This window comes from Boleophthalmus pectinirostris, unplaced genomic scaffold, assembly GCF_026225935.1.
Source record: "Boleophthalmus pectinirostris isolate CB_2022bp ecotype Guang Dong unplaced genomic scaffold, ASM2622593v1 HiC_scaffold_4, whole genome shotgun sequence".
Lineage (NCBI taxonomy): Eukaryota > Metazoa > Chordata > Actinopteri > Gobiiformes > Gobiidae > Boleophthalmus > Boleophthalmus pectinirostris.
The window spans coordinates 33,055,148-33,077,693 of NW_026571353.1; the positions used below are offsets into that span (position 1 = coordinate 33,055,148).

The 22,546-nt window shown below is 39.5% G+C and overlaps 1 protein-coding gene across 2 annotated transcripts in view; it reads right to left on the bottom strand.

Annotated features, from left to right (window-relative positions):
• The window catches only part of ccser1 (coiled-coil serine-rich protein 1), a 506,315-nt gene that overhangs the window by 428,217 nt on the left and 55,552 nt on the right, over positions 1-22,546 (bottom strand). For both annotated transcript variants that reach the window (XM_055161268.1, XM_055161270.1), the window contains exon 9: positions 18,838-18,943. In XM_055161268.1, coding sequence (XP_055017243.1) covers positions 18,838-18,943 — 106 coding nt within the window. The remainder of the gene's footprint in view (positions 1-18,837; positions 18,944-22,546) is intronic.

The window sequence follows — 22,546 nt, forward strand, 5'->3', positions numbered from 1 at the left end:
ACATATAAAACCACAATTTGGGTTTTGGAACATCCATTACACAATAGTTACAAAATCATACTGATTTCTTGGAGGCATCACAGATCAAGAACTATAAAAGACCGACTATCGCTCATCCCCCCCCGTCCTGAGAAAGCACAGGCTCCGCCCTCCAAACGTGACGTAGGCTCTGAGTGAGCCGCCCTTCCTCCGCCATCTCAGGGAGGGAGGGGGAGACAGACGTGCACCCTGATAGTGGTAGGAATAAACTTTTATTCATCATGGAGATACAGCGCGTTCAGCCGCATGTGTTGGACCTGGAATTGGACGAGGACTTGGAGGAACACGAAGCTCAAGCACCGCGTCCACATCAGCTGAACATTACTGATTGGTAAAGTTTTAATAAACACTAGTAGATAAACTTATTATATCGTGTTCACTGCAGTGTGGAACAATGACCTTATGCTGTCGTTTTTGTTTAGGTGTTCATGTGGGAAATGTCAGCTGATGCGGAGTGGAGGAGGTGGAGGCGGGGTGGAGGTTGGTGGAGCGCTTTTTGCTACGTCAAACGCGTCATAGGTGTATCTGCTGCGTCATCGTTGTAGCAGCTTTAGTTCGTTGTCACGTGGGAGGGTGGCAAAAATACGCTGCAATTTGTTAAAAAAAAAACAACGTCAAATCAATCTAAAAACCACTTCGGCGACATATACAAGGCCCTCACATCACTCTTAGAAGGTAGAAAGCTCTGAAAAGTTGATTTTGCATGAGATGGGCCCTTTAAACCTCTCATATAAACATGGCAAATGTGGTAAAATAACACTCAGTCTAACAACTCTTCAGACAGAGCAGTGCCCACATTTAGCCCCACACCCCCGGGGAATATCGACGACATTAGCTGCAAAGTATCAATTGAATAAATACAAGATGAAACGTTTAAAGTCATACTGTGGGACATTTTAGGCAATTTGAACGAGCAGAGTCACAACAAGCCTTTGAATGGGAGACACCTGCCAGGCTGCATGTCGGTCTAATTTCTGAGTTCACGGGTTGGACCAAATTGGACCAAATTGGACCCATTTACTAAAGATGATTTTTTTCCTGTGACTCTTTGTAGTAAACAGCAGGGGGCGCTCTCTGGACAATTATCGTCCAGTCACCCAGCGCACCGGGAAGCCCAAACACGAACCTCACGGCGCAGTTTTTCATTCATGACATCCGCGTTTAGCATAAAAACAAACTGCTGAAAGTGAAAGGAGGAAAGAACAACAAATAATCACCACGGCAACAGAGCAGTAACCTGTAATTCCCTTGTTTTCATATACGGCACAAATAATCACATTTATACAGACAAACATATTCATTAACAGTTTCATGCGCTTTCATTAGTATAAAGATCGTTATGAAATGGCAATGACTATTAATGTAGAAAGTAGTTGGAGCATGATACTGTATATTAATTTACACATTTAAAGCTCCAACGTGTAACATTTTAAGTTGTGAGCATGACACCTAAATAACTCAATGAAAACAGAACGTTAAAGATACTATATTATGCAAAATTTAATCACGTTCGAATGTTGTCAACTCATCAAAAACATACATGAAGTTGTGTTTTGTTTCATTCACACATGTTTGAGTAAGCCTTTTTTTTTTTATCAGTCTGTCCATATCTCTAAAGCTCAAAATGCTCTGGTGCACCTTGTGATGTCATGAAGAGGTAGTTTTCAAGTTAACAGCTACATTTTACCATTTGTTCAATCGTGTTTGGCAATTGCAGAGCTGAAATCATAGCCAGGCTGGTGCCACCTAGTGCCTCGGCTCAATTTCATTTCTCTTCAGCGACTAGGTCAGGAATCAAAATACAATAGATGGTTTGCAAGAACCCTGGAAGTGTGAGTTCAGGCACCAGTCAATCAGCAAAGAGACGACTCCCGATTCCCGAGATTGAGGATTTAAAGTCGAACAAAGAAAATGTTTGGTGAATTTTATAAAGAGGAAAGACATTATTGTCCTTCTTCCTACGGGATTTTGGAAAAGCTTAATATACCAGTTCGTCCCGTTAGCGGAGCTTTACATACGTCACGACCAAAATAGCAGCGATTGGTTAAATAAAAAAAGTACCCGCCTACCGTCGAGTGAACGAATCCTAATGCTGCGAGGTCAGACGGTTTCCATGAAGTGAAACCGGCTGATGAATCAGGCTACTGAAATCATCCAAATGATAGTGAAGGTGTATGGAGTTTAAAAACACAATGAAGCACTTCCTGTATTACCGCATGACATCACAAGGTGGAATAGAGTGTTTTCAGTCAGAGAGAAGAACTCAGAAACAAACACAAACTCCAGGTATGTTTATGATGATGAAACAACATTATACGGGTGTGAAAATTATCGAAATATCAATATAACCTATCGTTTAATGTGATGATACAGTATCGATATCATGGGTTGCTGTTTCCATATATCGCCAAGAGTATTTTAGTATATTTTACTAAATTATTTTGTTACAGCTACAGCTTTGTTGCTTGTTTAGAGGAAGAAAACTCGTTTATGCAACATATTTGACATTTTCAGTGTTTTGATGATTAAAATGTTTGTGTTTCATATTCAATTTATACAACAAGTGTTTTAACAAAGACCTTTAGTCTCACCACATATTTTTATTGGACCATATCAAATCGATCTGAAATATATCGTATAAAATCGAAAGTGCACTGTATCGAGGTATGTATCGTATCAGCAGCTTCTTAATGATACTCAGTCCTAATTATGATATAAGTCAGAAAGCATGTTTAACCCACAAACCCTGCATATTTAGGCTGAGTTCTTCCACTCTGTTCCACCTTGTGATGTCATGTGGTAATACAGGAAATGCTCCACTGTGTTTTTAAACTCCATACATCTTCACTAGAATCATTTGGATGATTTCAGCCCTGGATTCTCTTATCTCTACTAAACAAAACAGTAAAAATAAATGGTAGCTGTTAACTTGAAAACTACAACTACATGACATCACAAGGTGGAACAGAGCATTATGGGCTTTGGAGATGTCGACAAACTAATAATTAAGGGTATGCAAAAATATTTAAATATCGCTATATCGTATCGTTTAATGTGCTCATACAGTATCGATATCGTGGGCTGCTGTATCGATATATCGCCAACAGTATTTTTTGGTATATTTTACAAAATTATTTTGTTACAGCTACAGTTTTGTTGCTCGTTTAGAGGAAGAAAACTCGTTTATGTGACACATTTGACATTTTCACTGTTTTATTGATTAAAATGTTTGTGTTTCATATGAACTTTGCACAAGAAGTGATTTAACAAAGACTTTTAGTATCACAACCAGGATTTAGCCTTTATTTTTACTGAACCATATCAAATTGATTTGAAATATATCGTATTGAATTGATAGTGCACTGTATCGAGATATGTATCGTATCGTGGCTCATGTATCGAGGTATGCACTGTATCGTCAACTTCTTAATGATACCCAGCCCTGATTATAACATAAATCAGAAAGCATGTTTAACATATTATTGATTACATTATTACATGGCTTAAAGCTGACTAGAGCCAATTTTGCGTAATACAGGACCTTTAAAATAATTATTACGAATGGATCTCCCTTTCTACTTTGTCTAAAAGCTAAACTAGCGTCACAACGGCCAGCTTTTATAGCATTAAGAGCTCTGTTAGGGCAATCTCACTAACAGCGTTCTCCCGGCTTAATTATTAATGTACAATCACATCTACCTAAAATGAAAGTAAAAGACTCGGCAGGCCCACATTTTACCAAAAGCTAATGTAGTGAACAGTTTCGTGGTAGGCAGGACACAGTTGCTAGGCGACCGGTGGACTCCCAGAAGTTTTGCTTTGAGGCACAGAATGACAGGGGTGTATTGTCTGCTCTGACGGATCACACATTTTCTCTGGTACAACGCGCTCTTTGTTCTACAGCCCCATAAGTGAGCGGAGATGTTACAAGAGGCATTGTTTTTCCCATAGTTTTTGTCATAATAGTGGTTTAATAGCTTTGTGGTGTATTCTGTAGTGTACAGAATAAGTTTAAAGAGGGGGTATTACGCAAAATTGAAATTTTTTTGGAGCTTTCTACCATGTTATAATGTTGTCCCCTCATCAAAAACATGCCTCAAGAAAGTTTATATGCCTATCCATTACGGGTGTGCAAAAAAAATCAAAATATCCATATATCATATCGCTTAATGTGATGATACATTACTGATATCGTGGGCTGCCAAGAGTATTTACTTTGTTACAGCTATAGATTTGTTGCTTGTTTAGAGGAAGGAAACTCATTTATGTGACATATTTGACATTTTCACAGTTTTGATGATTAAAATATTTGTGTTTCATATTCATTTGGTTTATTTAGAAGTGGTTTAACAAAGACTTTTAGTATCACAGCCATGATTTAGCCTTTATTTTTTATTAAACCATATTGAATTGTTTTGAAATAAATCGTATCGAATCAAAAGCTCAATCAAGATATGTCGTATCAGTCATTTCTTAATGATACCCAGCCCTACTATCCATGCATGTCTGAGTAATCTAGCAATCTCTCCCAAGCCCTGTTCAAACACTTCTTATGGTTATCAAATCAAATCAAACTTTATTTATAAAGCGCTTTTCATACAAAAATGTAACACAAAGTGCTTTACAGAGATAAAAAAAAAAAAAATCCCACATTTCCTTCCATCCACTCACCAACTCAACCCCCACAGCTGGCCGACCCCACACAACCAAACAACCCAAACACACACACGCACACGCACACACACACACACGCACACACACATACACACACACACACACACACATACACACACTAACATGCTAAAATACATAAAACTGCACATAGTAAAATGTGAGGCTGAATACCGGTGAACCAGTTTAGCAGTATGATGTTATCAAAGGCCCACAATTCAATTAATTTCAATCTTAATTAAATTAATTAAACATAATATCTGGTTCATAGTATAAAGTATATAAGCCTACGTCACAACAATTTTCCATAAATATACAAAAACATGACACAAAACAATACACTATGACTTCACAAACCTGATACGATGTGTAGTGTAGTTTAATTAGCGAATTACCTCCTCTTTAAGGTCAAACTGTGTAAAATAATGAGAAGGTTCACATGTGAAAGCCCTGCTGCATCTCTGCTGCCCCCTCTGGACACACTGCGAGTGATTTCTCCTGCTTCTGTTTGTGTGGGAGTCTCTTCAGGAGGAACCTGCTTCGCCTGCAGCAGATCAGTTTCCCCTCGAGGGAGAGACGAGCCCGACACAGAGAGAGGCAGACAGGGCAGCCCTTGGGCAACGCACTTTGGTCTCTACCCTCTCGGCTAAATCCAAATTATACCTTTCCTCATGAATTACAATTGTTCGGTTCAAAATCTATATGAGAATAAAATAAGACTATAGAGCTGCAGGAATCACGAATCAGCATTACAATTTGAAAAGATACCATTTTAAAATTACAAAAGGTTCCTTTGAAAACAGAATGTTCTTTCTGTTTATTTATAAAGCCTTCCAGCCCTGTAATAATCATAATAGATTTACACTTGTAATGTGCTTTAAAGTGTTGTCAAAGCCTCTCGAAGCGCAACACTCACAGTCACAGTTCATTCAGTCCACAATAAGGCTACGTTCAGACTGCAGGGCTTAACGCACAATTCCGATTTTTTTATGAAATCCGATATTTTTTGCGAGGTCGTTCACATTTCCAATTAAATGCGACTTGTATGTGATCTCCAGTGTGAACGTTAAACGGCCCGAAAGTGTCCCGCATGTGCAATGGAGACACGATGACGTCAACAACAGCGAGCGTGCTCTGTGTTTACGGAAGTTGTCCAAACATGGACGCGAGCATTGAGCACCTGGAGATTTTAAAGTTCCTCTCGTACCGGAGCCAGAACATGAACAACTTACTTGTTTTAAGGAGGAGATTGAGAAGGAGAAGGACGAGGTTTTTGGCCGTGGTGTTTTGTGGGGCAGCGGCAGCGACGTCTGTTGAAAGGAACATGTGGATGTGGAGACGTAGCCAAGAGTGGTGAGTGGTGATGTGCTTCGCTTCAGTGACACGGAGTTCATTATCAATTTTCACCTACTTCAGCGCAGAATAGTGACGTTTGTGGCTTGTTGATAACGTGTAGGTCGAATGAATGAGCTTTGGCCGTTCACATTAAAGTCGCATGTCAAAAGATCAGATATGTATCGGTTTTAGGAGCACATATCCAAGTGTCCTGGGTCGCATTTAAAAAAATTGGATCTGTGTCGTTCAGTCATTAAAAGATCAGATACAGGTCACATAGAGGCCAAAAAATCGGATTTGGGTCACTTCAGGCTGCAGTCTGAACGTAGCCTAAGATTCTGCTGTTACTTGTAGCCACAGATGCCATGAGGCACTCTGACAGAAGCGAAACTGCCAATCTGTACTGACACGTCCAAACACCACCAACCTCTCACGCACACATAACACACTCATATTAGTCAATGTGAGTGAAGTGTTTTGCTTAAGAACACAACAACATAACTTGATCCTAGACCTCTACAAACATGTCCTGAAATACATGTGATTCTTGTATCATCTTCTCTCATTGGCCATGTTTACGTTTTTAAATTCCGAATTAATTGCTCTGAATTAAATCGTTTTGAATTCAAATATTCTCCTTCAAGTTTACATGGAAATAATAATTCCGAATAGAGGTTTACATGGAAAAAAAAACGTTAAATCGCCTTTATTTAATTACGCTCAATGTCTGGGGGTGGGAAAGGTTTCTGATTGGACACGTCTACGGGAAGAAAACACACACTTCAGGTACTTCTCGGTTTGTCGTTACGCCACGGACACAAACATGATCGGAACTTTTTTAGCAGTTGTTCCGATGAAAAGGAAGCAGCAGCTGGAGAATTCTCTCATCACACTTTACGTCTGTCAGCTGAGGAGGAGAAGGGAAGAGTGTCGGAGAAGAGAGGAAGAAGACAAACTGCTCTACCTCAGCCCACTCCCGCATCCCGCTCGCAAATCCAAAGAGACGAGGATAAAAGTCCGAAGCCAGGACTGGTGGAGCCGAATCTGTCTGGATCGCGTCAAAAGGGCGACCCAACGAGCATGCGCTGAACGACCCGAATTATTTTTAAGAAGAATAAACGTTTACATGATCGAGCAATAAATGAATTCGGCTTTAAAATCGGAATAAACCACCCACTTACTTCAATCTTTTTCATTAGGAATTAAGTGTTTACATGGTCTTTTTAAAGCTCTCGTGTAAACGTGGCAAGTAAATGTGGGAAAAACAAACTTGCTCTAGGCCAAGATTAGAGTACAGGTATGTTTATGTAACCTGCCCTGATATTCGAAGACAAAAGGGAATCAAATAAAAATAAAAGTCCCAATCTCTGTAGACACGTGTTGAATTTCTCAGCTGGATTCTGAGCAGACCCCGGGTACAGTGCGCTGCCTCCCGTTTGTGACAGTGTATAAGAGTGAGCTGGGTGTGGAGTTAATCTGAGCGACACAGAGATTATCAGAGCGCTGTGACAAATCCTCTGTCGTACTGTGCAAACAATGGACTTATCAAGGGGCATGCAGAGAACTCGCCTCCGGACACTGTCAACAAAAAACAACGCTTTTACCAGAGCTCAGCATATGGGGAAAGATGTCATACTCGATTACTACTGCATGTTTTGTATTGCAATAACTGTATTTTTGTGATATTTTAAAGAACTTTTAACAGGTTTGTTAAGTTGTTGCGGACTGTACATGGATGACGTCGGCTTGAGAGCTGAGCATTAGACAGAATCTTAAAGCTCACCGTAAACGAGTGAGTACAAATAGGGCCCAGGAGAGATCGCTAAAATACTGAAACATGCATAGATGGCATTTAAAACCACTTCAGGCACCTTTTTTATGAGGGAACAACACTACAACATGATAGAAAGCTAATAAAAATAGCCTCTTTAATTAAGGCTATTAAAAATGTAGTAAGAAAGTGTCTTCCAGTCGGCTGTATAATGTGTGTGAAATGAAATAAATCACTTTAACTTTCCACGCCAAATCTTTCTCTTAGACTCTTCACTTGTGTGTGACATTAGAAATTCAACCAAGATATTTACAAATATGTTTTAGCACATTTTGTAATAAAGAGAATACAAAAATAATGGTACCACTTTATAATAACTATCGGCCACTATGGGAACTTGGAGACATACCGACCTAAATCAGGGGTGGGCAAAATTTTTGGCTACGTTCAGACTGCAGGGCTTAATGCTCAATTCCAATTTTTTTGTGAAATCCGATGTTTTTGCGAGGTCGTTAACATTTCCAATTAAATGTGACTTGTATGTGATCTCCAGTGTGAACATTAAACAGCCCGAAAGTGTCCCGCATGTGCACTGGAGACACAATGACGTCAACCGCAGCGAGTGTGCTCTGTGTTTACGGAAGTTGTCCAAACATGGATGTGAGCATTGAGCACCTGGAGATTTTAACGTTCCTCTTGTACCGGAGCCAGAACATGAACAACTTACTTGTTTTAAGGAGGAGATTGAGAAGGAGAAGGACGAGGTTTTTGGCCTTGGTGTTTTGTGGGACAGCGGCAGCGACGTCCGTTGAAAGGAACGTGTGGATGTGGAGACGTAGCCAAGAGTGGTGAGTGGTGATGTGCTTTGCTTCAGTGTTCGTTAACAACTTTCGCCGACTTCAGCGCAGAATAGACGTTTGTCGCTTGTTGATAACGTGTGGCTCGGATGAATGCGCTTTGGCCGTTCAGACTGAAGTCGCATGTCAAAAGATCGGATATGTATCGGTTTCAGGACCACATATCCAAGTGTCCTGGGTCGCATTTGAAAAAATTTGATCTGTGTCGTTCAGTCATTAAAAGATGAGATACAGGTCACATAGAAGCCAAAAAATCGGATTTGAGTCACTTCAGGCTGCAGTCTGAACGCAGCCTTTGACTCGTGGGCCACAGTGGGTTCTAAAATTTGACAGAAGTTTCTAAAATTTGACGGAAGGGCTGGACCAGGAGCAGATGGATGGAGTTTTTGATAATCCACATCATAAGAGAAATTAATTATTATTAGTTACTGAAATATCCCATAATTGAAAATCATTACAAATTAACAAAATATCTCTTTCAAGTCCCACGGTATTTACTATTTATAGAAATTATATTTAAAATGCTGAAAATTATTATTATTACTATTATTATTAAAGATCGGCGGGCCAGATTGAAAAGATTAAAGGGCCGCATATGGACCCCGGGCCGTAGTTTGCCCACCCCTGGCCTAAATCTTGCCGATATGGGCCACGTGCACATGTTATACCTCATTATAAATCTTAAACTATCTATATTATGTCCATTTAATCCAATTTACAGACAGATAAATGTCCTGATATGTGTCAGTATTTATCTGCGGAGTAATTTGTCTGTATGTGTGGCGTCGTACTACCCCTGAACGCACCCCACGATTTACGTCACTCACTCGCTCTTGTTTACACACAGTTGGTGTCAAAATGCTGAATTATATTATATTTACGGATGATCGTTTTGAGTCAGGATTGAAAGGACACCTATTTGTGAAGACTTGTGATCCGAGAGGTGCCTGTGTGAGCAGTGAGTGTTACAAATGCGTCAGTTTTTTAAGCTACATTTGGTACTTTCTCATTTTTTAGCTGCTGTAGCTCCCACACATAAGCACTGTTTTCTTACACTGGCCTAGTGTAAAGTGACTATAGTGGCTGTACAAACATTACTGGAGCATATGTAAATGAGCTATGAATAGAGGTGTGAATGATCTGCATTTAGGCATAATTAATTACCGTGGCACACGCATTTATAGTTTAAGACTGACAGCGGTAGTTTACTTACTTTTTTTACAAGCTAGAATGTCATGCAAAAAAAATAAAAATAAAATGCCATTAGATCGACCTACTGTCTTTAAATATAACTGTAAAGAGGCAGAACAACAATAAATGTCACCTAAATAAACTCAATATAAAATCCAGTAGAGCCAGACATAAGTGTTATAATCAGCTGAAGATTTATAGTGAATTTTTACATCATTAAATATATCGGCTTTTATATCACCCGTTTTATCGGTACCATATCGGCCACAGAAAAATCCATATCAGTCTTATCCTGCAGCTTAATTAGCGTCAAAGGGCCCACATTACGCTACTTTCTGATCTGTTATAATGTTGTTTCCTCAGCACAAACTACAACTTTTGTTACGTTTCATTCACGCAGGTGAAGTTCTTCTCTCAAACAGAAAACACTCTGTTCCACCTTGAAGTGTAGTTATTATATAGCGTTACCAAAATAATTCAGATATCTAGTTTTTATTATATCCCTCACTCAGACACTAAGTTGGGTGGATTTTCAGGAAACTTGCAGCTCTAGTGTATATTTTAAAATACCTTTCAGGCAGATGGCTTCAGTGCTCCAACCCAGAACACAGTTTTATACAAATGAAATAAAGTGTCAGACAAAAGTTTGCCTTCCCGCTCGCTTGATTCACTGACACTGTCTAGACACTCCAAATCTTTCTCTATTCAGGAACCCACTTGAAAACAGACGGAGCAAAATGTCAGGGCTAACAGTGTCTATAGTCCAATTCTCACAAACTCCCATTTAAACAGGAAACAGCACTTTATCACACCGTAATTGTACTACTACTCGAGCTGAATTTAGTTTTTGTTACTATACATTCTTAACTTGTACTTGCTTTGCTTGACTTTGCAGCTGATTTGAGACTTTTATTTTAACACAATCAGACCAGAAAGAACTGACTTAGCTGGAACTATAACGGGTGAGCTGATCTGTGCTGTTAAACAAACAAGTCTCTCTCAAATAAAATGACAGTTTTTCAGTTTGTCACTCTCACCTTCTTGATGAAAAACAAACTTTTAAGTCCTTTCCCTGGAATTTTCCATAGAATGACATTTAACATTTATGTCTAGTATTTACTCATTATAGGCGTTTCTGTTGCTCAAAAATACATTACCGTATTTTTCGGACTATAAGTTGCACTTTTTTTCATGGTTTGGGTGTTTCCTGCGACTTTTACTCTACTGCGACTTATATATTAACATTTTCACAGTGACAGCCCCAAGAGAGGTTCTAGTCTTGTGTGTCAGTATTTGCTGCTCCTGTTACTTCTGTTCCATTGTCACTTCGCTCTACTGCGCATGTCTCCTGCAGAAAGAGCCGCTGTCTTGCTGCAAGTAGTGAAATATGCAGCTAAAAATGGTAATCGAGCAGCAGAAAGAAAGTTTGGAATGAGTGCGAAAACTTGTGAGGGACTGGCGGAAAGCGGGGATGGAGAACACAGCTTCACGGCAACCGGGAGGACGCACCATGAAACTTTCCTGGAAGTCACTGGATGGATCGACAAAGCCTGAACTTCAGTGACATCGAAACATCCTGTCGGGATTCAGAAAGGTCGGAATAATTCTAACTGGAACTGATGCCGAGTCTGACGACAGCTACACAGAAGAGGAAGCGGTGCTCTGTTTACCTCCAGAGTTGTTCAGAAGTGACACCGAGGATGAAGAATTGAATGGATTTAGTGATATGGAGTGAGGAAAAAATCTGTGAAAACTGTAAACGTTAACAGTCTGTTGTTCTCTGTTCTATTGTTATTACTCTAACTTGCCTTTCGAGATGAAATGTCAGTTCCTGGGCGCTGATTTTATAAAATAAATTTCCCCCAAAAAGCGCAACAAGCAGTCCGGTGGAATTTATATGTTTTTTTTCTTCTTCATTACACATTTTTTGGCTGGTGCGACTTATACTCCGGAGCGACTTATAGTCCGAAAAATACATAATAATTCCTTCTGTGAATAGGGGTGACTCTCCACAGATCTGAACTGTAATGTAGCATAGTGTAACCTGCTTGTCTCCCTCATGATAGATGGTTTAATTTATACTGTGGAACGTTCTAGACAAAGCAATAACATCCCATGGAGACAAGCAGAAAGAGGGACCCTGAACTTGAAATGTTACTTGATTGTACTTGTACTTTTAATTTTCTATATTGCATAAAATTCCCATATATATAATGTTGTTACCTCCTAAAAGTCATACCCGGACTTGTGTTTTGTTTCATTCACGCATGTTTGAGTAATCCTTTATTTTTATTAGTCTGTGTTATCATGAATTTCTGCTTGGTGTCTAAGAAGAGAGTCGAAGGCCGCAGAATATAGTTCAGAAGATTTAGTGAGGAAACAAAGCTCTGGCTCTCTTCCCACTTGCGATGAAAGAGGGACCGAGTCTCAGTAACGGACGATTTTTATACATTGGTAGCTGACAACAGGTGTAAAACTTTAGCCAAAAATGGTCATGAAACAGTCAAGCAACAACTGGTGTCGTAAAAGTGTGTTGTTGTAACTTTAACTTTAGCCACAACATACATGGTCCACTGGGGGTCCATAAACATTTTTAACATCTAAAGAAAAAACAAGCACAAACTCACATAAAGATTAACAACCAAGAACAAGCCATCAGTCTGTAAGTAAAACATTTTTAACAAAACCTGGGCGTGTATTTATGAGATGATATTTTTTACCGTTATGTGGTTAGTTTTACAGACTATTCAATATTCACTATTGGGGAGTAACAGATTACATGTACCGGAGTTATGTAATCAGAGTACAAATTATGAGTAACTGTATTTAGTTACAGTTACTGTTTCAGTGAGTGGTAATTGGATTACAGTTACTTTGTTGAAATAAATGGATTACACGGTGGTATTTTCCTGTTTTCACATTTTGAGCTAAACCAAGACTAAAACCAGAACTAAACCAGGTCTAAACTAGGACTAAACTAGGACTAAAGCAGGACTAAACCAGGTCTAAACTAGTACTAAAACCAGGACTAAAGCAGGTCTAAACTAGGACTAAAACCAGGACTAAAGCAGGACTAAACCAGGTCTAAACTAGTACTAAACCAGGACTAAAGCAGGTCTAAACTAGGACTAAACCAGGACTAAACCAGGACTAAACCAGGTCTAAACTAGGACTAAAACCAGGACTAAAGCAGGACTAAACCAGGTCTAAACTAGTACTAAACCAGGACTAAAGCAAGACTAAACTAGGACTAAACCAGGTCTAAACCAGGTCTAAACTAGTACTAAACCAGGACTAAAGCAGGACTAAACCAAGACTAACCTAGGACTAAAACCAGGTCTAAACCAGGACTAAACTAGGACATAAACCAGGACTAAACCAGGTCTAAACTAGGACTAAAACCAGAACTAAAACCAGTACTAAACCAGGTCTAAACCAGGTCTAAACTAGTACTAAACTAGTACTAAACCAGGACTAAAGCAGGACTAAACCAAGACTAACCTAGGACTAAAACCAGGTCTAAACCAGGACTAAACTAGGACATAAACCAGGACTAAACCAGGTCTAAACTAGGACTAAAACCAGAACTAAAACCAGTACTAAACCAGGACTAAACCAGGACTAAACAATATGACAGTAACAGTAGGTGGACATAATTTACGGCAGCAGTGATCTCATATAAAAATCATTTCTCTATCAATAATATTTTTTATATGTTTAATATGTTTATTTTCTTTTAGCAAATAAAACATCTTATGTTAAAATATCCTGGTCTTTTCTACTTTACAGTAAACAAAAGTCTGTTCATGGAGACTTGGGCTCAACAGACAATTTGAAGAAAACAAACAAGAATTTTCAGGATGTGGTTGGTACATTCATGCAGTTTCAAAAAACATGACGATATCAAGTAATCCAAAGTATTCAGATTACATTACTCACTTTAAGTAATTTAATGGATTATGTTACAAGATACATGTTGGGGTATGTAATCTGTAATCTGTAGGGGAGTAACCTTCCCAACACTGTCAATATTTGTGTGGTACTGAACATTTTCAAGCACATTTGTGATATATTTGTATTTGTGATGTATACTTTGCAGTCACATCACGCTGGGGGTGTCCTACATGCATCTGTATCTGATGAAATATTCAACATTTACCACAGTGGCACAATGAAGATATCAGCAAACACAGTCAGAAAAAAAGTTGTAAAATCAATACGAGTGTTCATGGTCCAGGTTAGGTGCAATTTTATGTGTGAGAGACTTTAACTTTAACAGCACAAACTAACTCACCTGCAGTCAGTGGTGTAGTGGGGATTTTTTTAAGTGAGTACGCGATTCGTGACGTCATCGATGATGTCCCCAATCATTTCCGAATTGGATATTTTGCCAGCAATGGTCAATACAGAGAATGTCATACACGAAGATCAGAGCAAGTACCAACATGAGAACGTGTCGCTGCATAGTGAGTCAAAATTGGGGGTGTGTACCTATGTTCAAACACCGGGACCTGCACGCTCAGAGAGGTCCCAGAGGTGTTCCCCGTGTTCACGTAGCAACCAGCATTTGTTAATTTTAGGCTATTAATTAACCAAATAACGGACGGACTGCTCAGAACAATATATAGCCAACCAACTGGATTCACGCTTCTGTCCAGACGCTTTGCACCACCTCGGAACCAGAACCCAGAGCCCGCGGAGCAGCGTGTCCACAAAGTGCAATGGGGCGACGGCTGCACTTAGCCCTGGGTGATCACAGTCCTTTTGCCTGTGGTCACCCGACAGTCTACGTGGGTGCACCTCCAGGCCCAGCCTAACACTCAGTCCTGGTTAGGTCTTGGTTTAGTCCTGGTTTTGCCCTGGTTTAGTCCTGGATTAGTCCTGGATTAGTCCTGTTTTAGTCCTGGTTTAGCTCTGGTTTAGCTCTGGTTTAGCCCTGGTTTAGTCCTGGTTAAGCCCTGGTTTAGTCCTGGTTTAGTCCTGATTTAGTCCGGGTTTAGTCCTGATTTAGTCCTGGTTTAGTCCTGGTTAAGCCCTGGTTTAGTCCTGGTTTAGTCCTGGTTAAGCCCTGGTTAAGCCCTGGTTTAGTCCTGGTTTAGCCCTGATTTAGTCCTGGTTTAGTCCTGGTTTAGTCCTGGTTAAGCCCTGGTTAAGCCCTGGTTTAGTCCTGGTTTAGCTCTGGTTTAGCCCTGGTTTAGTCCAGTTTTAGTCCTGTTTTAGTCCTGTTTTAGTATTGGTTCTGTCCTGGTTTAGCCCTGATTTAGTCCTGATTTAGTCCTGGTTTAGTCCTGGTTTAGCCCTGGTTTAGTCCTGTTTTAGTCCTGGTTTAGTCCTGGTTTAGTCCTGGTTTAGTCCTGGTTTAGCCCTGGTTTAGTCCTGTTTTAGTCCTGGTTTAGTCCTGGTTTAGTCCTGGTTTAGTCCTGGTTTAGTCCTGGTTTAGTCCTGGTTTAGCCCTGGTTTAGCCCTGGTTTAGCCCTGGTTTAGCCCTGGTTTAGTCCTGGTTTAGTCCTGGTTTAGTCTCTGCAGGTTGTTTTCACCATTACCAGTAGCTCCAGCTTGACATTTAAGTTATAGCTATTTTATATTTGTTTGTTTTTTTGTTTGTTTTTTTATATCTCACGTCGGCAGAAGTGTGGGTGGACGGTGTACCCCCTTGTACCACGCCTACTACACCCCTGCCTGCGGTTATTTCATTAAACTCAGATTGTGTGAGGCTCAGGTTAAATTCAGGTTAACGCTCAGTAAGTCTCGGGTTAAGTAAGGCTCAGGTTAAAGTCTAACAAGCCTCAGACCTCCCACCAAATGTTGACGACTTCAGGTGCAAAGTATCAACTGCTAGAATATCGTTATCAGGATAATGCCCCCCACCCCAAACTTTACTTTACGCAGCTTCCTCCCGACTCAAAGTATTTGCAAATCTGGAGGTGCAGAGGTGGAGCATTCAGGGCTGAAGAACATGTTTATCGATCACAGTGAGGATAAATCAGGAAGCAATTCAAGGCACAGAGAGGCCGAGGTAATACCGGTCTGCTGACAATAGACCTGGTAATACAACGCCTTTATTACCCTCTGGCTCCATAAAATCAAATAAGCTTCATCCACAGAGCAGAGAGCGGACTGCACACTCGAAAGGTCCTCAAGATGTCGACCAGTATTTACATTAAAGCTTCCATATTACACAGGATTGACTTATGTGAGTTTTTAGTGGTGTTGGTATGTTGTTACGTCATCAAAAACAGACCTAGAGTTGTGTATACATCTGTCTACATCTCTGTCTTAAACGCTGTGATCCACCTTGTGATGTCGTGAAGCAGTAGTTTTCCAGTTAGCGCCGATGTTTTTTTGGTTTGTTTCTTTTTCAGTTATTTCAATTAGTTTATTAATTAGCAGTGTTGGGCATGTTAGTCTGAAAAAGTAATTAGATATAGTTACTAGTTACTCAGTTAGTGACCGAGTTACTCCACTATAAAAGTAAATGGTAAATAATAGGGAAAGTAACTATTGCATTACTTTTTTTTTGTTTTTTTAACGGCGCACTCACACTAGGTCTTTAGAACGATGCCAAGTTCAATTGCTGTGAGTTCTAATGTTCTGCACTCACACCTGCACAACCGAACCGAGCTACAGCCAATGACGTCATCACGTAGTGCTGTTTGTTTACATGTGACAGCTGTGAGCTTATTCTCTGTGTTTTTAAAGTTTCATTCATGTTAATTCACCCTGTGTATGTTTCTGGACTTTGGAGTGTCAATATGATGCCATATGGACTAGGGATGGGCATGATTAGTTGATTAATCGATAATTGATCATTAAGAATTTCATCGATTACGTTAATTTTAATCGACAAACCGAATGTAGGTTTCTGTGCGTAGCCTGACCAAACGGGTCCGTACATGTGTCTCTCTGCACTCAGAACGAGTCAGTCCGAAGCACAAATGCGTATTTAACGATGACTTGTACAAGAAATTCCACGCTTTCTGTTGCGTTCAGGACAAGTGTGAGTCCATGTGCACAGTGTACAAAGCAGCAGATACGTTTCGGTGTCCAGTGGGAAAAAGTTTTACCAGGTGAGAGTCGCGTAATGTCGATGACGAGTCCCCACCTCCCTCCCCCCGTACGGTGTCCTGGTTTTGACAAACGCAAATATGTTCACACTAACCTGTATTCACCTGAGTCAAGTCTTTTAATTCCGACAGAAGTTGAACCACATCAGCGACACAAGAGCTGTAGTTTTATCTTCACTTAGTTTATGCAAATTAACAATGCTGTTTTAAGTTTCGTTTCTGTGAGAGTTGCTCAAAACTGATTTAAACACATTATAATGTCAAACAGGCTGATGTGGCTCTAGAGTCGTTACAGTTTATTTGTCGTAAAGTTGAATTTATTTATGCAGATTAGTAGTGCAGAAAGTAATAATAATGATGATCATTTTAATATAAAAACGTTAATGATTAATCGATAATCGATCGTTAATTCTTCCGACGATCGATTAAGAAAATTTCATCGAATGCCCATCCCTAATATGGACTATGAGTGTATATGGGACAGCAGAGGGGTGGGTCTCCAACCTTTAGCATAAGCCAATCGATGATAAACACGTGTTGGGACAAAACTGCTGTGTATGTTTCTGCTGAAGATACTAACTCAACAAGTTATGCTAGTATAAAGGCAACTGGTTTTTCTGTGTAAGAGAGAACGAGGGACGTCGTCTGAAGGCGTTGTCCAGGGACGACGAAGAGACGCCGTGTGGCTGAATCATGTAAAATCAACTTGAATCGGAGAGACCTGTACCTGCCTGAACTAATAAAGAGACATGTCTGAGAACTGTTTTAACTCTCCAAGACTCTTTTTTAAGATTCTCTGTTCAGGCTGGAGAAATAAGTCCAGCGGCAGAAATATCTATTAAATAGTGAGACCAATCTGAGTCCTGTTGTGATCCGTGCTCCCCGTGATTTTATGGAGATAATAACAGCTCGGAGAAGTGAGGACAGATGGAGAATTTGTCTCTGTCACAGTCCTTATTGAAGGTAAGAGTGGATTTGCCGCATGTTTTGGAGCGGACTTTTTTCACTGTTGTGTAACATGCATGAGTAACATCGTATAGTGAAGTCATGCGCGTGAGCGTACATGAGCTGCCGTGCCGTGCTGTCTCTGTGAGCCAAGTTGGATGACAGCTTCAATGAGGAGCTTCAGTAACGAGTTGTAACTGCGTGTTGGTAACGGTAACGACGTTGTAACAATAGAAAAAGTAATTAGTTAGATTACTCGTTACTGAAAAAAGTAAAGTACAGTATTTTAACGCCATTAGTAATTTAGGGGCTGCTGCTTAGACTGCCGGGACTCGGACCTGGATAAGCGGAAAAAAATGGAGGGATAGATAGTAATTAAGGGATTTTTATGATCTGCATTGTGATTAGATTTGAGATTCATGTAGAAAAAATTTTATTCTGGTAAATTCACATTTTATATTGTGGGCGCAACCTGTTTACGGGTTTGAATGACATATTGTGCTTGTGTCTGCTATACAGTTATAATTTATGCACCCATAGATCATTATGTAATAATATGGACATTTTGAATCCCAATATTCCACTACAACATCTTAATAAAAGAAACTGTGGTGCCCAATGGGAGCTGGCATTGCTGTAAATGTCATCACAACAAAGAGCCGTGTAGCTGCACATCACACTACTGAGCAGCAGAATTTTAAGAAAATAAAACTGGAGTAAAAAAAAAGAGTAAGTACAGAGCAGTGGGCGCATGCCAGTGGAGGTGAAAATGGGTTGATTGGCAAAGTGGCGATTAAAGATTGCTCAGAACAGCACAAATCACTCCAAATACAAGTCGAGAGGGTAAATGAGAAGAGGGGAACTATAACATGATTAAAAGCTTCATTTTGCAGAATAGGTCTGCTTTAATACCATGAGATATGCTTGTTTTATTTGTTTTTAGTGCAGGAGAAGTTGTGTTTACCTGTGGCTGTGCTCTCTCCCCAGGATGCGCTCGCCGGTCGGGTCCAGAGGAGAATGGGGCAGGTTTAAACAGGAGGCCAAGGACTGACTGGAGTTTTCACGGGAAACTGCACACACACAAGAACAGCAGCATAAAGATTTCAATACGAGCAGCACCAAAATGTAACACATTTTTACAGCAGGACAGAACAGCATGTGAAATATAATAATGTGTAAAGTGGATGACCAGAATAAGTCATAGGATCTGGCAACCTAAACTGAAGACCAAAAACACAAAATCTATCCACCTACATACCTATCTATCTATCTATCTATCCATCCATCTATCTATCAGGGTTGGGTATCATTAAGAAGTTGCCGATACAATACATACCTCAATACATAGGCCACGATATGATATGTTTTTCGATACAGTGCACTTTCAATTCATTATGACTTGATACGATATATTTTAAATCGATTCGATACGGTTCAGTGAAAAACAAAGGCTAAATCGTGGCTGTGATACTAAAAGTCCATAAGTCCACTAAATCTGTGCAAAGTTAATATGAAAAACACATATTTTACTTTGAAAATGGTGACACAATTGTAGCTCTTACACAAAATAATTTAGTAAAATACGTTACGTTCTAAAAATAACCCGCGATAGGTGAAATCCGCGAAGTAGTCAACTTTATATTTTACAATTATTATATCTGTTTTAAGGCTGTAAAACCCCTCAGCACAAACTTTACACACTTTTCTCAGACAGGACAGTTACAACCCTTTTTACATCCTTCTTAAAACTTATTGCTGCTGTTGTCCTTTTGTTATTTTCCTCCTTCTTTATGTAATGAACTGAAGATTAATTTATTCTGTAATGGAACCCTACAGTTCAGAGTCCTGCGTTTTTGGAGACCCACACCTGCACAGTACAGCACCGCTTCCGTCCGTTAACCCAAGATTATATCAAACTTTTGCGCTGCATAAACCTGAACCTGGACTGAACCAAGACTGAACCAAGACTGATCCAAAGACTGAACCAAGACTAAACCAGGACTAACCTAGGACTGTTTCCAGGACTGAAGATGAGGACTAAACCAGGACTGAACTAGGACTAAAACAGGACTAAATCAAAACTAAAACAGGACTCACTGTTGGGACAGACTCAGAGACCTGGTTTAGTCCTGACCTGCCCATGCGTAATTACTACCCGCCCGTAATATGCAATACGTGTTCATATGCTGTAAACAAAAAAAAAAAGCATGCAAAATTGCACCAAAAAAAATCAGCGAAACTGTGAGACCACGAAAGGTGAACCGCGATATAGCGAGGGACGACTGTACACCTAAAAATACTCTTTGCAATAATTCGATACAGCAGCCCACGATATCGACACTGTATCATCACATTATACTGTATCACACACGATATATCGATATTTCAATATTTTTGCACACCCCTACTAGTTATTAACTTTTACACACATGGAATTTTATGTAATTTATTATTTTCAATTGAGAATAACTGCAAAAAAACTGGCTACTTTCTCATGCGCACTAAAATTTGATTATTATCTGATTTCTGGACATTTAATCATTTAAATGAAATGTAAACCACAGAATCTGCACTCAGAAAATCAGATAAGAATCTGATTTGGAGAGTGCATGTAACCGCAGCCACCGAGTTTGACGGGAACATGGAAACATATCTGCGGACTCGGAGAGAAAGTCCAACTAGTGCTGTTACAACTGGGTGGTGTTGGGGGTGTTCTACGTGTATCTCTATTGACGGAATGTTCAGCAGTTACCATGGTGATGCAATCCAATCCATTTATCCATTTATTTCTATAGCACATTTCACAAATAAACAGTTTCCAAAGTGCTGCACAAATACATAATAATAACAACAATAATAAAACTATAAAATAAAATAAAATAATCATACTAGTCTTAAAATAATAAAAAAGTAAAAAAATAAATAAATAAAAATCACAAAATAGCAATAAATAAATAAAACAAATAAAAATACATTAAAAATAAATAAAAAACCTAGAGGACCACACAACTCACGCGGTGGGTAGTATTTAAGTGTTTTTAAGTGTTTTTAAGTGTTTAGTGTGTTAAGATTGTCTGAAAACTCAAGAAAAAATACAAAATGGATTTTCACAACACATTTTCAGGAGCCTGTGATCAATATAAGCTTTCAGTCATGTTCGCTTGTGACTGTAACTGTACATGTAAAAGACTTGTTTAAGCGCACAAATCATCTCCCCTGTTGCAGTTTTCCCTAAAGTAATTCTAATAGCAGTTTTTAAGTCAGTTCTTTCTGATCAAATTGTTAAAGCAAAACTCAGATCACCGTAATTTCCGGATTATTGAGCGCGCCTGAATATAAACAGCATCAACGAAATTTTAAAAGGGAAAAAAAAGTGTACATATATAGGCTGCACTTGTCTATAAGCCGCAGGTGTCAGAAATACTTTTTTATTAAATACCAGTACATGTTTTTCTGAACAGTGCCTGTAACACGGCAGTAAAACAATTAGTATTATGACAAGATTATCAGACTATGTCACTTGACGCATGTCTCCTGCAGAAAGAGCCGCTGTCCTGTCTGGTATCATGTCGGTGTCTTGTAGGATTTCAGCAGATTTCAGACTCTCGAAGGGTGGCGGGGATACTTGTATCGATCAGGTATGAGCGGATGTCCGGCTACTGAAGTTTGATATGTTTCTTTGCACTATAGAGAATGGGGGCGGGTGGGGGCTGTTTTTAAAGACTGAATTTGACATACAATATTTTAAACTATTTATTCTTATTGTTATTTATGCTGCTGTTGACCTGGACCTGAGTGCGGTGTTTTGTTTGTGTGTGTTTTTATACTGAAATTACAAATAAATTCTGATTCTCGTCATTTACGCACTCACCTGCATTTAACACATACGAGTTATTAAGACAAATCCCACTCACCAGTGTTCATCATAATGTATTTTATCAGATGGCAATGAACAGTTTTAGTGCTCTGACAACAGCGCTAACTAGTGTTGTAACTTCATGTTGCCCGGCACATTCTGCACACAGGCTGTGCACATCTAGCCAGGCTGGTGCGGCTCAATTTCATTTCTCTCCAGCAACTAGGTCAGGAATCGAAATACAATAAACGGTTCGCAAAAACCCCGGATGTGCAAGTTCAGGCACCAACCAATCAGTAAAGTGTGGCATATTCAGTGTTGTCAACGATTCCCGAGATCGAGGATTTAAAGCCGGAACAAAGAGAATGTTTGGTGAATTTCATCAAGGGGAAAGACGTTATTGCCCTTCTTCCTACGGGATTTAGGAAAAGCTTAATATACCAGCAGCGCATTACATATGTCACAACCAAATAGCAGCGATTGGTTAAATGATAAAAAGTACCCGCCTACCGTCGAGCGAACGAAATCTAAGGCTGCGAGGTCAGACGGTTTGTACGAACTGAAACAAAGTAAAACCGGCTGATGAATCAAGCTGTGCACATCCACTGTGTTGATAAACAAATAATCCATCCATATACTGTATTAGCTGGATCATTGTTTAAGTCGCTGGGATCAAAGTGTGTGAAAAAAGTTACATCTTATAGTCTGGAAATTACAGTAAGTCCAATTTAATAGAGTAGTGCTTTCAGTTAGAATCACAACCCCAGAAAATGTTGATGATATGAGCAAAGTATCAATATTACAATTTCTATTTCAC